At 43.4% G+C, this 14516-nt stretch overlaps 1 protein-coding gene across 3 annotated transcripts in view; it reads left to right on the top strand.

Moving 5' to 3' along the window:
* LOC129814857 (mitogen-activated protein kinase 14A-like) overlaps nucleotides 1–8800 on the top strand; it is a 45251-nt gene extending 36451 nt beyond the window's left edge. For all 3 annotated transcript variants that reach the window (XM_055867953.1, XM_055867952.1, XM_055867951.1), the window contains exons 8-13: nucleotides 367–481; nucleotides 4472–4543; nucleotides 5403–5482; nucleotides 6476–6554; nucleotides 6663–6836; nucleotides 6969–8800. In XM_055867953.1, the coding sequence (XP_055723928.1) occupies nucleotides 367–481; nucleotides 4472–4543; nucleotides 5403–5482; nucleotides 6476–6554; nucleotides 6663–6836; nucleotides 6969–7036 (588 nt within the window). In that variant the 3' untranslated portion in view covers nucleotides 7037–8800. The remainder of the gene's footprint in view (nucleotides 1–366; nucleotides 482–4471; nucleotides 4544–5402; nucleotides 5483–6475; nucleotides 6555–6662; nucleotides 6837–6968) is intronic.
* The last annotated feature ends 5716 nt before the right edge of the window (nucleotides 8801–14516 follow it).

The raw sequence follows: 14516 nt of genomic DNA, 5'->3' as shown, positions 1-14516 counted from the left end.
CCTAACCATGTATATATCCGGACCCTATAGGGTATAACTGTCACACCCTGATCTGTTTCACCTGTCTTTGTGATTGTCTCCACCCCACTCCAGGTGTCGCCCATCTTCCCCATTATCCCCTGTATATTTATACCTGTGTTCTCTGTTTGTCTGTTGCCAATTCAAGTCGAGTCCCGATGTCTTTAGGCTCCAAGTTCAAGTCATTTTATTTTCTATCAAGTTAAGTCTTGAAGTTATGAAATGTGTAACTCAAGTCCAGGTCATGTGACTTGAGTCCACACCTTTTGATACATACAACCATCTCTCGTGCACACACATGCATACACACACACTCACTTTTGCCCTCTCTCTCTTTCCACCCGTCAGATCCTGGACTTTGGTTTGGCAAGACACACTGATGATGAGATGACGGGTTACGTAGCAACCAGGTGGTACCGCGCCCCAGAGATCATGCTTAACTGGATGCACTACAACATGACAGGTAATAATATACTATAATAGAGTGCGTTCAGAATGTATTCAGACCCCTTAATTTTTTCCACATTTTGTTACGTTACAGCCTTATTCTAAAATGAATAAAACAAAAAAGGTTCCTCATCAATCTACACACAATACCCTGTGAAAACCGTTAAAAAAAGAAAAATTTACATAAGTCTTCTGACCCTTTCCTATGAGGCTCAGGTGCATCCTGTTTCCATTGATCATCTTCGAGAGGTTTCTACAACTTGATTGTCAATTGATTGGACAGGATTTGGAAAAGCACACACCTGTCTATATAAGGTTCTGCAGTTGGCAGTGCATGGCAGAGCAAAAACCAATCCATGAGGTCAAAGGAATTATCCGTAGAGCTCCGAGACAGGATTGTGTCGAGGCACATGTGGTGAAGGCAGGAAACAACATCTCCACTTCGCTGACCCTCAACACTGGGGCCCACAAGGGTGCGTGCTCAGCCCCCTCCTGTACTCCCTGTTCACCCACGACTGCGTGGCCATGCACACCTCCAACTCAATCATTACTGCACTGTCGGAACTAGAAGCACAAGCATTTCGCTACACTCGCATTAACATCTGCTAACCATGTGTATGTGGCCAATAACATTTTATTTGATTTGGGAAGGGTACCAAAAAGTTTCTGCAGCATTGAAGGTTCCCAAGAACACCGTGATCTCCATCATTCTGAAGTTTGGAACCACCAAGACTCTTTCTAGAGCTGGCCACCCGGCCAAACTGAGCAATTGGGGGAGAAGGGCCAAGGTCAGGGAGGTGAACCCCATGGTCACTCTGATAGAGCTCCAGAGTTCCCCTGTGGAGATGGTTGTCCTTATGGAAGTTTTTATTTTATGTCACCTTTATTTAACCAGGTAGGCCAGTTGAGAACACGTTCTCATTTACAACTGCGACCTGGCCAAGATAAAGCAAAGCAGTGCGACACAAACAACAGGGAATAAACAAATGTACAGTCAATAACACAATAGAAAAAGTCTATATACAGTGTGTGCAAATGGCGTAAGGAGGTAAGGCAACAAATAGACCATAGTAGCGAAGTAATTACAATTTAGCAAATTATCACTGTAGTGATAGATGTGCAGATGATGATGTGCAAGTAGAAATACTGGTGTGCAAAAGAGAAAAAAAAGTACAATAACTATATGGGGATGAGGTAGTTGGATGGGCTATTTACAGATGGGCTGGGTACAGCAGCAGCGATCGGTTATCTGCTCAGATAGCTGATGCTTAAAGTTAGTGGGGGAGATATAAGTCTCCAATTTCAGTGATTTTTGCAATTTGTTCCAGTATTTGGCAGCAGAGAACTGGAAGGAAAGGCGGCCAAAGGAGGTGTTGGCTTTGGGGATGACCAGTGAAATATACCTGCTGGAGCGCGTGCTACGTGTGGGTGTTATGGTGACCAGTGAGCTGAGATGAGGCGGTGCTTTACCTAGCAAAGACTTATAGATGACCTGGAGCCAGGGGGTCTGGCGACGAATATGTAGCGGGCGCCAGCCGACGAGAGCATACAGGTCGCAGTGGTGGGTGGTATATGGGGCTTTGGTGAGAAAACGGATGGCACTGTGATCGATTGCATCCAATTTGCTGAGTAGAGTGTTGGAGGCTATTTTGTAAGTGACAACGCCGAAGTCGAGGATCAGTAGGGTAGTCAGTTTTACTAGGGTATGTTTGGCAGCGTGAGTGAAGGAGGCTTTGTTGCAAAATAGGAAGCCGATTCTAGATTTAATTTTGGATTGGAGATGTTTAATATGAGTCTGGAAGGAAAGTTTACAGTCTAGCCAGACACCTGGGTATTTGTAGTCGTCCACATATTCTAAGTCAGAACCGTCCAGAGTAGTGATGCTAGTCGGGTGGGCGGGTGCGGGCAGCGATCGGTTGAAAAGCATGCATTTAGTTTTACTAACGTTTAAGAGCAGTTGGAGGCCACGGAAGGAGTGTTGTATGGCATTGAAGCTCGTTTGGAAGTTTGTTAACACAGTTTCCAAAGAAGGGCCAGATGTATACAGAATGGTGTCGTCTGCGTAGAGGTGGATCAAGGAATCACCCGCATCAAGAGGGACATTGTTTATATATACAGAGAAAAGAGTCGGCCCAAGAATTGAACCCTGTGGTACCCCCCCATAGAGACTGCCAGAGGTACGGACAACAGGCTCTCCGATTTGACCAACTGTACTCTGTCTGAGAAGTAGTTGGTGAACCAGGCGAGGCAGTTATTTGAGAAACCAAGGCTGTTGAGTCTGCCGATAAGAATACGGTGATTGACAAAGTCGAAAGCCTTGGCCAGGTCGATGAAGACGGCCGCACAGTACTGTCTTTTATCAATGGCGGTTATGATATCGTTTAGTACCTTGAGCGTGGCTGAGGTGCACCCGTGACCAGCTAGGAAACCAGATTGCACAGCGGAGAAGGTACGGTGGGATACGAAATGGTTGGTGATCTGTTTGTTAACTTGGCTTTCGAAGACTAGTTAGAAAGGTAGGGCAGGATGGATATAGGTCTAACAGTTTGGGTCTGGAGTGTCACCCCATTTGAAGCGGGGGATGACCGCGGCAGCTTTCCAATCTTTTGGGATCTCGGACGACACGAAACAGCGGTTGGACAGACTGGTAATAGGGGTTGCAACAATGGCGGCGGATAATTTTAGAAAGAGAGGGTCCAGATTGTCTAGCCCAGCTGATTAGTACGGGTCCAGGTTTTGCAACTCTTTCAGAACATCTGCTATCTGGATTTGGGTGAAGGAGAAGCTGGGGAGGCTTGGGCAAGTAGCTGCGGGGGGTGCGGCGCTGTTTGTTGGGATAGCCAGGAGGAAAGCATGGCCAGCCGTAGAGAAATGCTTATTGAAATTCTCGATTATCGGTGGTGACAGTGTTTCCTAGCCTCAGTGCAGTGGGCAGCTGGGAGGAGGTGCTCTTATTCTCCATGGACTTTAGTGTCCCAAAACATTTTGGTGTAAGAGCTACAGGATGCAAATTTCTGTTTGAAAAAGCTAGTTGAAGTTTCTCCCATCTCTGCAGCACTCCACTAATCAGGCCTTTATGGTAGAGTGGCCAGACGGAAGCCACTCCTCAGTAAAAGGCACATGATAGCCCGCTTGGAGTTTTCCAAAAGGCACCTAAAGGACTCTCAGACCATGAGAAACAAGATTCTCTGGTCTGATGAAACCAAGATTGAACTCTTTGGCCCTAATGCCAAGCGTCATGTCTAGAGGAAACCTAGCACCATCCCTATGGTGAAGCATGGTGGTGGCAGCATCATGCTTTGGGGATGTTTTTCAATGGTAGGGACTAGGAGACTAGTCAGGATCAGGGGAAAGATGAACAGAGCAAAGTACAGAGAGATCCTTGATTAAAACCCTGCTCCAGAGTTCTCTGGATCTCCGACTGGGGCGAAGGATCACCTTCCACAAGGACAACAACCCTAAACACACAGCCAAGACAATGAAGAAGTGGGTTTTGAGACGATCTACAGAGAAGAATGGGAGAAACTCCTCAATTACAGGTGTGCTAAGCTTGTAGCGTCATACCCAAGAAGACTCGAGGCTGTAATCGCTGCCAAAGGTGCTTCAACTAAGTACCGAGTAGTCTGAAAACTTATGTAAATGTGATATTTCAGTTTTTTATTTTTAATAAATTTGCCAACATTTCTAAAACTGTTATTGCTTTGTCATTATGGGGTATTGTGTGTAGATTGATGAGAAAAAACTGTTTTAATCAATTTTAGAATAAGGCTGTAATGTAACAAAATGTTGAAAAAGTGAAGGGGTCTGAATACTTTCCGAATCCACTGTATATTACACTATCTCTGCAATATGACAGGTGTGACCTATAAGTAATATACTGTATATCCCATAGGCCAGGTTTTATTGTATTTTTTTACACCCCAAAAAGTAATTTTGCAGTTAATGGTTGTACCAAATGATTTTACGGATATGTGTTTCTAGCTGAACACTAACTTTGTTGTTGTAGTTGACATCTGGTCGGTGGGCTGCATAATGGCGGAGCTGCTAACTGGAAGGACGTTATTTCCCGGCACCGACCGTATCCTTTCACTGTTGTCATGGTGACATAGAAAAGTGTAGCACTTGTTGTCATGGCCCAATTCCATATTGACCCCTGTCCCCTACACCCAGTTGAAGTGTGCACTTAGCTAAATAACTAACTGCATGCATGGGCAAACCAAGTAGTATATGTCTGAGGTTCTCATAGAAGTATCCCTCCTCCTACTTCTCCCTCCTATTTTTCCCTACCCTCCCATCCCTTCCTTCTCACCCTCCTTCCATCCCATCCCTCAGTTTTCCCTTGATGTTGGTATGGTATAGACATTGGTCAGTTGAAGCTTATAATGATCCTCATGGGAACCCCGGAACCTGAGCTCTTGATGAAAAATCTCCTGAGTCTGTGAGTGTTCCACCATGTTCTGTTCCACTCCGCCCTCGCCCGTTTCTATAACAACCTCCTTATTGAGCTGCTACTACTACTATACTCTCTTCCTGTCGTGCCATTATATAGCCACTGTAAATCAACCCCACTTCCTGTGTACTTACAGCTACATGGGCAGCTGTTTCAGAAGCCAAGAGAACCTTGACCTAGTTGTCATTGAGTAGAGCTGCCCCCTTGAGCCCTCTCGTCTTGAGTTGCTCTGTTCTTCTGACACTCGTTCCTCTGCTGGCTTTGTTCTCAAAGCATGTTGTTTTGTCTCTATTCAATAATACCTCATACAGCATGTCAACTTTTCCCCTTCCCTCTCATCCCCTTATCTTCCCCCCCCCCCCCCCCCCCCCTTCTCCCCACGAAACAAAATTATTCAGTATTTAGTTTAGGGACACTTTGACATCCCTGTGACCCTCTCACCTGTGTGACAGTATGACCTATGACCCTTGACCCTGGGCTGCTGTAGATATTAACCAGCTGCAGCAGATCATGAGGCTGACAGGAACGCCCCCGGACTCTGTCATTAGCCGGATGCCCAGCCACGAGGTGAGACACTATGAGATGTCCTTCCCAAGGTCCCAAATTGTTTTTCCAGGAAAACAAAAATGTTGACATTTATGGTAGTTGACTTATATTTTAGATACTATTTATACAGAAAATGCATATAAAACCGTATGAACTGTATTTATGATTGTATGACAATATTTTAGGTTAAATTCTATTACACAATTTCTGATGTCACATGTCTTCCTTTATTTTCCTGCATAAGTAAAATCAGGATTATGCCTCTACTGCCATCCTTTCCGATTAGACTGGTTTGGATTTCTCCCTGACCAATATGGCTACCCCATCCTGGAATTTTGAAGGTTTATGACATAGCCCCTCTAGTAATTTAAATGGATCTCTATGATGCCCCCAGTCTTTTGTTAGGCCCCACAGAGCTCTTCCAACCCTCCCCTACTCTCTGCACCCGACTGCTTTTTGTCTGACATGCATCTCTGACGCAATCTCACCACTTTCCAGAGTGCTTTGCAATCCCTAATTCCTGACTACTTTTTCTGGCCTTGCCCCTCTGTGATCTGGAGTGTCCTGATGGTATATGATGTGTTTGGTCGTTGTGTACAGCGGTTCTCTTCCAAACTACAGCTCCAGACTGCAGTATTCTTTATAACCCTTTAGATGTGCTCTATGGGGCCATTTATCAAGCGTCTCAGAGTAGGCGTTCTGATCTACGATCAGGTTCCCCGACCATGTAATCCTATTCAATGTGATGTAAAAGGCTAAACTGATCTTAAATCGGCACTCCTACACTGAGACGCTTGATACACAGGGCACGTAACTGAGTCTCCTATTGGCATCAATGCGGGATTTACACATTCTGGTCTCAAGTTAGGAATCGAGCCCTAAGTGTACCGAAATCATCTGTCTTCACTGCCGACGTGTGGTGTCGGTTGATTTCAGAAGCAGTTCAAGTGTTGAAGTCACCTGTGTTTTCCCCATCCAGTGTGTGTTGAACTGTTCTGTGTATCTCTCTAACAGGCCAGAAACTACATTAACTCCCTTCCCCAGATGCCCAAGAGGAACTTTGCTGATGTGTTCGTTGGCGCTAACCCACTAGGTAATAATGGGGTAGTCTGTCTAGTGTGTCACCAACACACACATTCACACTGTCTAAACAGACACTCCGTTTACATTCTCTCTCTCTCTTTCTCTCTCCCCCTTCCAGCAGTGGATCTGTTAGAGAAGATGTTGGTTCTGGACACTGATAAGCGGATCACAGCGTCAGAGACCCTGGCCCACCCCTACTTCTCCCAGTACCACGACCCAGACGATGAACCAGAGTCTGAGCCATACGACCAGAGCTTTGAGAGCCGTGAGCTGGAGATAGAGGAGTGGAAAAGTATGTGAGGGGGGATGGCTCCGTGTGTGGAGGGAGGATGATAAAACCATTTAGGTGTAACATAACATGGTACTCGCACTAAACTAGGTAGATGTCTACTCCGGCCACTTCTGATCTCTCTCTTTCTCTCAGGGTTGACCTATGAGGAGGTTTGCAGCTTCGAGCCCCTGCCATTCGACGGAGATGAGATGGAGTCCTGAGGGAACTAGGGTGACGTCATTGATAATCTCGCCTCCTTCTCTTATGGAATTGTGTTGAGGAGGAAGTGGCATGTAGACATTGAACTCGGGCCAGTGATGCGTTTCCTCCCCTAATGGTTTAGGTTAGGATCTGGGAGTAGGTTGAGCTTATCTTAGAGGCAACTTCCTGCCAGAGCACACAACCTTGTGTGAGGACTATCAACTCCCCGGACTATTTAACAAACAAACAAACGGGAAACCACGACATTCAAGTGTCTGCCGTCGTTCATTTCTGGGGTCACTCTCGGGTTAGAGGTCAAGGGTTAAAGGTGACCGATCCCACCCTCCAGGTTGCTGTATTATGTTATATTGTCTGTGTTTTGGTCTCTGGGCCGAACTGGGGGAAATTACTTTGTAATATTGTATCTACTGTTTGTGTGTTTTAGAATATCTGTTAAGTTAGCATCAGATTTTCACATTGTTTGCAAATAAGTATCTTATTTAAAAAATTCCTGGAAAAAGGTGCTCAGTTCAATATGGCAAAAACAATCAACCACTAGTACCTTCAAACATCTATTTATGATTTTAGGTTGGTAGTGTATAGCCAGATGTTATTTTACCCCCTTTTGGATCGAATTCAGTAGGAAACCCAACAGTGGAAATCACCTCTGTCCTTCTATGACAAACGTTCTGTCTCCACAGTCAATCTGTACGCTGTTGTTATGCCTGCCAGTGTTTTACAGATGTAAATAAGGCTGCACTCTTGTAAATAAATGATACTATGCACACAGTAATACTGCCTAGAAGCCGCTATCATAATAGAGCACATAGCCCCACTCACCCTTTTCTCACTGGTTAGAACACTGCCCCTAGTGACAGGAACCGTTTAGGAATGACTGGCAGGTTCCATGCCCAATCAGGTGGATTCTTCTCAGAATGGTGTGTCCCTTATGAGAAAGACGATACAACCTTTTGATGTCCACCTTTTCTCTCTAATTCAATCACACAGAAAGAGAGAGGGGGGGTAGAGGGCCGGGGAGTTTTGTATTTGCTTATCCTGCCCCTTTTAACTTATTTAAAATCTTTTTCTTTCTACCCATCTCTCTGTGTTTCTTTTTCACTCCCTCTTTGTATCATTGCCTCCTCGGACACGTGTTACGCTGTCCTGTCCTCTGTTCTGTTTGTAGTCTATTAGAAGTGAGGGGAGAGCTGTTATGTCACTGTCACACAATGTTATTTGATAGAATGTTGTATTTTAAAATCCTCCATCCCCAAATCACAAGACGCATGATGAAATCAGAATATGGTTTCCCTGGCATCTATAGTGTAGGACTTCAAGGTTGAGTCGGAGAGAAGCTCCCCCATAGCAATAGAGTACCAAACTTGGACATAAAGCGCCAAGCTGTGTTGTGTGTGTGTGTGTGCGTGCATGCGTTTGCGTGCAATTCTTTCAATCTTGCGACTCTTTGAGAATGTTTTACCCAATGATGTATACAGTACCGGTCAAAAGTTTGGACACACCTTCTCATTCAAGGGTTTTCTTTATTTTTACTATTTTCTACTTTGTAGAATAATAGTGAAGACATCAAAACTATGAAATTACACATATGGAATCATGTAGTAATCAGAAAATATGTATTGTAGACACTAACATTTTGTAATTTGGGTTACTATCCCTTTAAAAATTGAAGAAATTCCTGCTTGCTCTCCACCCCTGATCTATGTTTAAGTGCTGGGTGTTTTAAATGTTATTCTTATAACAATAAAAATCCCCCAACGAATTAATATCAGTATTCAGGTAGTTTATGCCTACTAGTTGAAGATCCTTGTCGTCATCTTACTCTACATAGACGAAATATGTGTTTGAGTTGTGAGTCCCCCTAAAAAGTCTAATTATATTTCCAATGCTTATTGTATGACTTATTCAAAACTGTCGCCATACCAAATTTAAAATATGTGATTACAATGGCAAAATTGGGAAGAATTTGAATAATAAAATAACTGGGAATAACAGTGGTGTTCTTGTTGACAAGCAGAGTAATTACCCTATATGTTAGCCCATTGTTATTGATAATTGTTCCACTGATCAGACTAAATAAAGTAAATAGATTATAAACTCTCCTGAAGACAAGATGCCATATATCTAACCCAACACCCAAACCAAATTTATTTTTAAATTTATTGTCCCCCTCTAGAATCAAATGTACACTTTTTGGTTCACAATCTGTTGACAAAATTATTTTCATAGTTACAAATCAGGTCACCCTACCAAACTTCCCTGCTAAAACATACTGTAAGTCTGTCTGCTGCCTTTTTGTTGTCACAGCACAAACGCCAATCAACAAACGAGGGGACTAATGCAAATGTGGATTAAATGTACTTTAGTACATGCTGTCAAAAGGCTGCATTCTGCAATAGGGACGGGAGTAACGTCAACCTAATTTTGTTGACAGCATTGTACATTAAACAGCCCTACCGTGCTGCTCTTTTTACAGTTTTATAAACTCAGCAGAGATCTTTGTCTCTCTAATCAGATCCACTCTAATCTTGAGGGGCGTATCTTTAAAACATGCATCCAATCCCCTTGATCCCTTACATAACTAGACCAATCATGTGCTTTAATGTACCACAATTGTCAGTGCTGTGGCAAGCAGTGTTCCCAACGTAGCGACTTTATTTAGCGAGTATTCAGACCCGTCTAGCGACACATTTTCAAAAAAATCGACTAGCGACAAATCTAGCAACTTTTTCTGGTGTTATTGGAGACTTTTGGAGACTCTGACGTGAAAGCACGTATCGTTCTTACTCTTCTCAACGAGCAGCGGTTGCTGCCGTGGGCCCCACCCCGTCCCAAAGCACTCACAGGCGGACCAGTCAGAGCAGATGTTCACCCCTCCGCGTCCAGACTGCAAATGAATCGCGGATGCGGGAAGCCGCAGCTGGCTGATCCCGCCCTGGCTTACATTCAGGGAGGGATGTAAATGTAAAATATTTTTGGTCTAAAACAAATCACTGCATTTGACTCACACAGCCACAGTCACTCACCTTGTCCACTGTGTGTGTGCCTCTCTGTGACATAAGCTAAACATCTAGCTGGCTAGCTCATCATGTCTCAGTCTAAACTGTACACTCAAAAATACAGAAAGGAGTGGGAATCAAACCCTGCATTCAAAGGCTGGTTGAAGCCGTTTATTGGAGATGATACACGGGCATACTGCCTGTGTTGTAAGGCTGATTTCTATGAACAAACTTAGTGATGTAAAAAAACACATGACAACTCAAAAACATACTCAAAAGGCAAAGCCTTATAACAGTTCCACCCAAAACAACCTGCCATTTATGGTTAAAAAAATTGACTGCAAAAAAGGCTGAGGCCACCATGGCATTAGCTATCGCTGAATACTGGTCCATGCTGGCATGTGATCACATTGGAGAATCATGTAGAGCTGCTTTCTCAGACCACTGCTGCTACCCACTTCAAAATGCACAGAAATGATTAATGGTGTTCTAGCACCATACTTTCTGAAAAAGTTGGTCAGAGATGTGAGTGACCAGCGTTTCAGCCTCCTCCTTGATGAGTCCACAGATGTAAGTGTTTCTAAGTACCTGGGGGTTGTGATAAGGTACTTTAGTGACACCAAGCAGATAACTGTATCAACATTTCTGGCACTTGCTGAGTTGGAGGGAGGAGATGCCAAATAACCCGTGCTGTTGTGGCTTTCCTCGAAGTGTTGTCTTAAAAAAGAGAAACTCCTGGGGATAGGGACTGACAATGCCTCTTATGACGGGGATTAACAATGGGGTCCATAAAGTGCTGAAGGAGGAGTATGGCCTCAAATATCTGGTTCTTATTCGCTGTGTGTGCCACTCTCTGCAGCTTGCTGTAAGTCATGCTTCCAATGACACCATCCCCTGTAGTGTGGAGTACTTGGTACGAGAGACTTATAACTGGTTTTCAGTGTCTCCAAAGCGCAGGGAGGCCTACAAGGCCATATATGAGACCATCAACTGTGGGGAGAAACCTTTACAGATAACCAAGGTGTGCCACATGTTGGCTCTCCATTGAACCCGCGGTTTCACGCATTTTGGACCAGTGGAAGGAGCTTAGGCTGCATTTCGCAGTCATCAAGTCCAGTGAACACTGCTACATGGTTGAGGTTTTATACTCCATGTACAGTGATCCTCAAAACATATTGTATCTGACTTTTTGAAGTCAGTGCTCGGTGAGGTACAGTTGGCCATCAAGGCTTTTGAGGGTAGAGCAAGTAGATCCTCTTAAGCTACTTGACAGCTTGGTTAGCCCGATCAAGTCTGTGAGCAGCCGGGTACTGAATCCACTGGCAAATGTTGATGTACTCAAAGGGCCAATAGATGGATACATCAGTCCCAAAACGTACCTTGGTTACCTTTGAGTCAAAGGCAACTAAGCTCCACCTTGCGCCTGAGGATGAAAACAATGTCCGAAAGCGGTGTGTAACCTTCAACCTTCTCCCTCACTAATGAGTTGAGGGTGAGACTGCTGGACAACATCAAAGCATTGCAGTACATGTCAGTTTTCAATGTGGAGGAAACTCTAAAGCACAATAAGAGCCCTGGAGAAATATAAAAAATAGCCAAGCTCCTTGGCTACTCCCTTGCAAAGATAGACACGATTGTCCAGCAATGGCGTGCCATCCATCTTAGTAAATGGAATGAGACAAAGAACACACTGGGCTTCTGGAGTGAGATTTGGAAGCTCAGGGATGCAGCTGATATCAACCCGTTTCAAGAACTTGCCATGGCTGCTGTGTCTGTTGTCCTTGCCACACTCGAATGCTGAAGTCGAGAGAGTATTCAGCCAGATGAGTGTGGTAAAAAGCAAACTTAGAAATCGTATGTCCTTGCAGACCCTTAACTCCACCCTGTACATTCGATATGGACTGAAGCTGTCTGGTGAGGCTTGCTATGAGCACCAGCTGCCTGATAATGCTTTTTGGCACATCAGCTGCTTACTCATTTAAGTCAGCTCCCTCAGTTGCTGAACCTGTCATAGAGAGCCTTGACCAAAATGACAATGACACACTCTTCCTGTGAGCCAGCACAGCCTGTGTGTGTGGGGGGGGGGGTCTGGGAAAAAGAAACAATTGACCTGAATTAGGGCCAGACTAGTTACCACAATTCTCACATTGCCATTGACATTTTTTTTTCTATTGTCTCTTTTTGGTCCATTTAGATTAATGTAGATTGTATACAAAAAAATGTATGGTTAAAAATGTTCATGTTTTACTGTGACTTGTTGTAGGCTCCTAAATGGACCATAAGGTTAAAAACCAAACAAATTGAGAAAACAAAAAAACAAAATACTAAGGAACTCCGCCAGAGGGTCACTTTTGCCAGTCCTAGCCCAGATGAAGGAGGAGGGTTGGAATTGTGACATAAAAAAAACAAGAATCGACAGAAGAAAGTTCATTTGTAGTTCTAAACATATTTAGGGTGTTTTACTCACTTTTTGTTTCTCCCACAACGTTATTCCTCTCTCCTACAGTGTCCATCACAATTAAATGCACATTGCAAATTAGACGATGACGTCATTTAGCGACTTTTAAGACAGCCAATAGCTACTTTCCTTACTGAGGAGTTGGCAACACTGCAAGACAGAACAACGATAGAGGTTCAACTCGTGATGTTAAATTGCAGGCACAGACGCTCCGATTTCAAAACAATTTAGGGCACAGTTGAAAAATGAACGTGCTGCCTATACAATGGACTAATTAGACAAATAAAAGCAGTACTTTTCAATGCGTGAGATATAAGAGGTGTGCCATGAGAGCGTGACAAGATGGTCAAATGCTTGTGTCTCACAGCCAATGCATGAGAGTTGGCAACTCTGAATAAAAATATGTTACCTGATAGCGGTTTGTCTGAAGGAGATCAAGATGTCACCAGCTGTCTACTACATCAGATACAGATAACGTGATTGGCAGATGTGATCAGCAGAGTACCATGGATAGTACATGAGTTTGCAGTTTAGTACTCGGTGGCGTTTTCCCTGTCCAGCTAGCGAATATAAAAGTTAGTATTTCGATTTTTTTAAATATATATAATTGACATTGCTAACAAACGGAAATGTGTTCAGAATAAATAAATATACACAATATGTAAAAACCATCTCCTCCCTGGAAGAGATTGATCATAGCGGAAACTAAAGCAGATAGCACCTATTTACAAAACATTGCTTTTTTGTGTCAGTAATTCAAAATTCAAAAGGCACTCGCACACCTGAGCAATCTTTTTGCAGGTGTATGGTAACAGCTGAACAAGATGAAGGAAAAGGGAAACCGCACACTGCTCTTGATAGTATCACTGATCATTAATAAGCATACGTATCGGCCTCATGGCCTTCGTCAGAGCTTTTGAGTTAAAAAAGAAATAATTAGCACCCTTCTGTAGACCTAGCCCCATCCACATCCGTTCCACGCATCGAAAGGGGTTGGAGGCAAAGGAAAAACAACTAAGTGCTACCAAATATAACAATATACATTTAATAAATATTCGAATAAAATGTGTAAATAAGACGTATTAAACACGTCTGTAAAACCACAATGAGGACATAGACCTACCGAGCAAGTTTTCAGTCATCATTGGGTACATCATACGAAAAACATCAGAGTAATCTTAAATAGGGGCATAATTCATGTTCAAATTCACAACATAACATACATAGGCATTTCATCATTAAGACCTTTAAGAAATAATGTCTGGAGGGTGAAAATCCCAAAACATTCTCTTTTACTCAGAGTATTATTAACGTCACTTCCCCTGTCTGATATCTTAACTTTCTCTACGCCACAAAATCTAAAGGTAGAAATGTCATGCTTTAGGTCATTAAAATGTCCTGCGACTGGATAATCCCTGTCGTTTCTCCTGATTGAACTTTTATGTTCACTAATTCTCTCTTTGAGAGAACGAGAGGTTTTACCTACATAGCACAGCCCATGTGGGCATTTAATAATGTAGATAACATGGGTGGTGGAACACGTAATAATGTCATTTATTTGGAACCGTTTTCCTGTGTGTGGGTGGCAGAAATATTCACACTTCATCATATTGTTGCACTGTGCGCATCCTCGGCATCTATAGCTACCATTTGGAAGAGGACATAAAGCTATTCGCTACAATGTCTGGATGAAGCTCATCATTTGGTATTGGGGGAAAAACGAGATGAACTGCTACAAAAAAAGACCCGCTAAAGAACAGTCCGTAATGTTCACAACCACATATACTTTGAACTCCCGAAAAGTGGGTGATGCGGTCAAGAAACACTGGCATATTTTACCATCGGACCCAGCTTTGCCGGCTGAATTAAAAAAATACACCACTTATTGTGTATAGGAGAGGTCGCAATTTACGAGGTAAATTGGTTCATGCCAACTGCCAGCCACAAAAGAAAATCAGCCAGGCTCTTTTACGCCCTCTTCCAAATGGTAGCTCATATAAATGCAGAGGATGCGCACAATGTAAC

Source organism: Salvelinus fontinalis, chromosome 18, assembly GCF_029448725.1.
Source record: "Salvelinus fontinalis isolate EN_2023a chromosome 18, ASM2944872v1, whole genome shotgun sequence".
NCBI lineage: Eukaryota > Metazoa > Chordata > Actinopteri > Salmoniformes > Salmonidae > Salvelinus > Salvelinus fontinalis.
The sequence above is the reverse complement of the archived record's forward strand: the minus strand, read 5'-3'. Positions and strand labels throughout refer to the sequence as shown.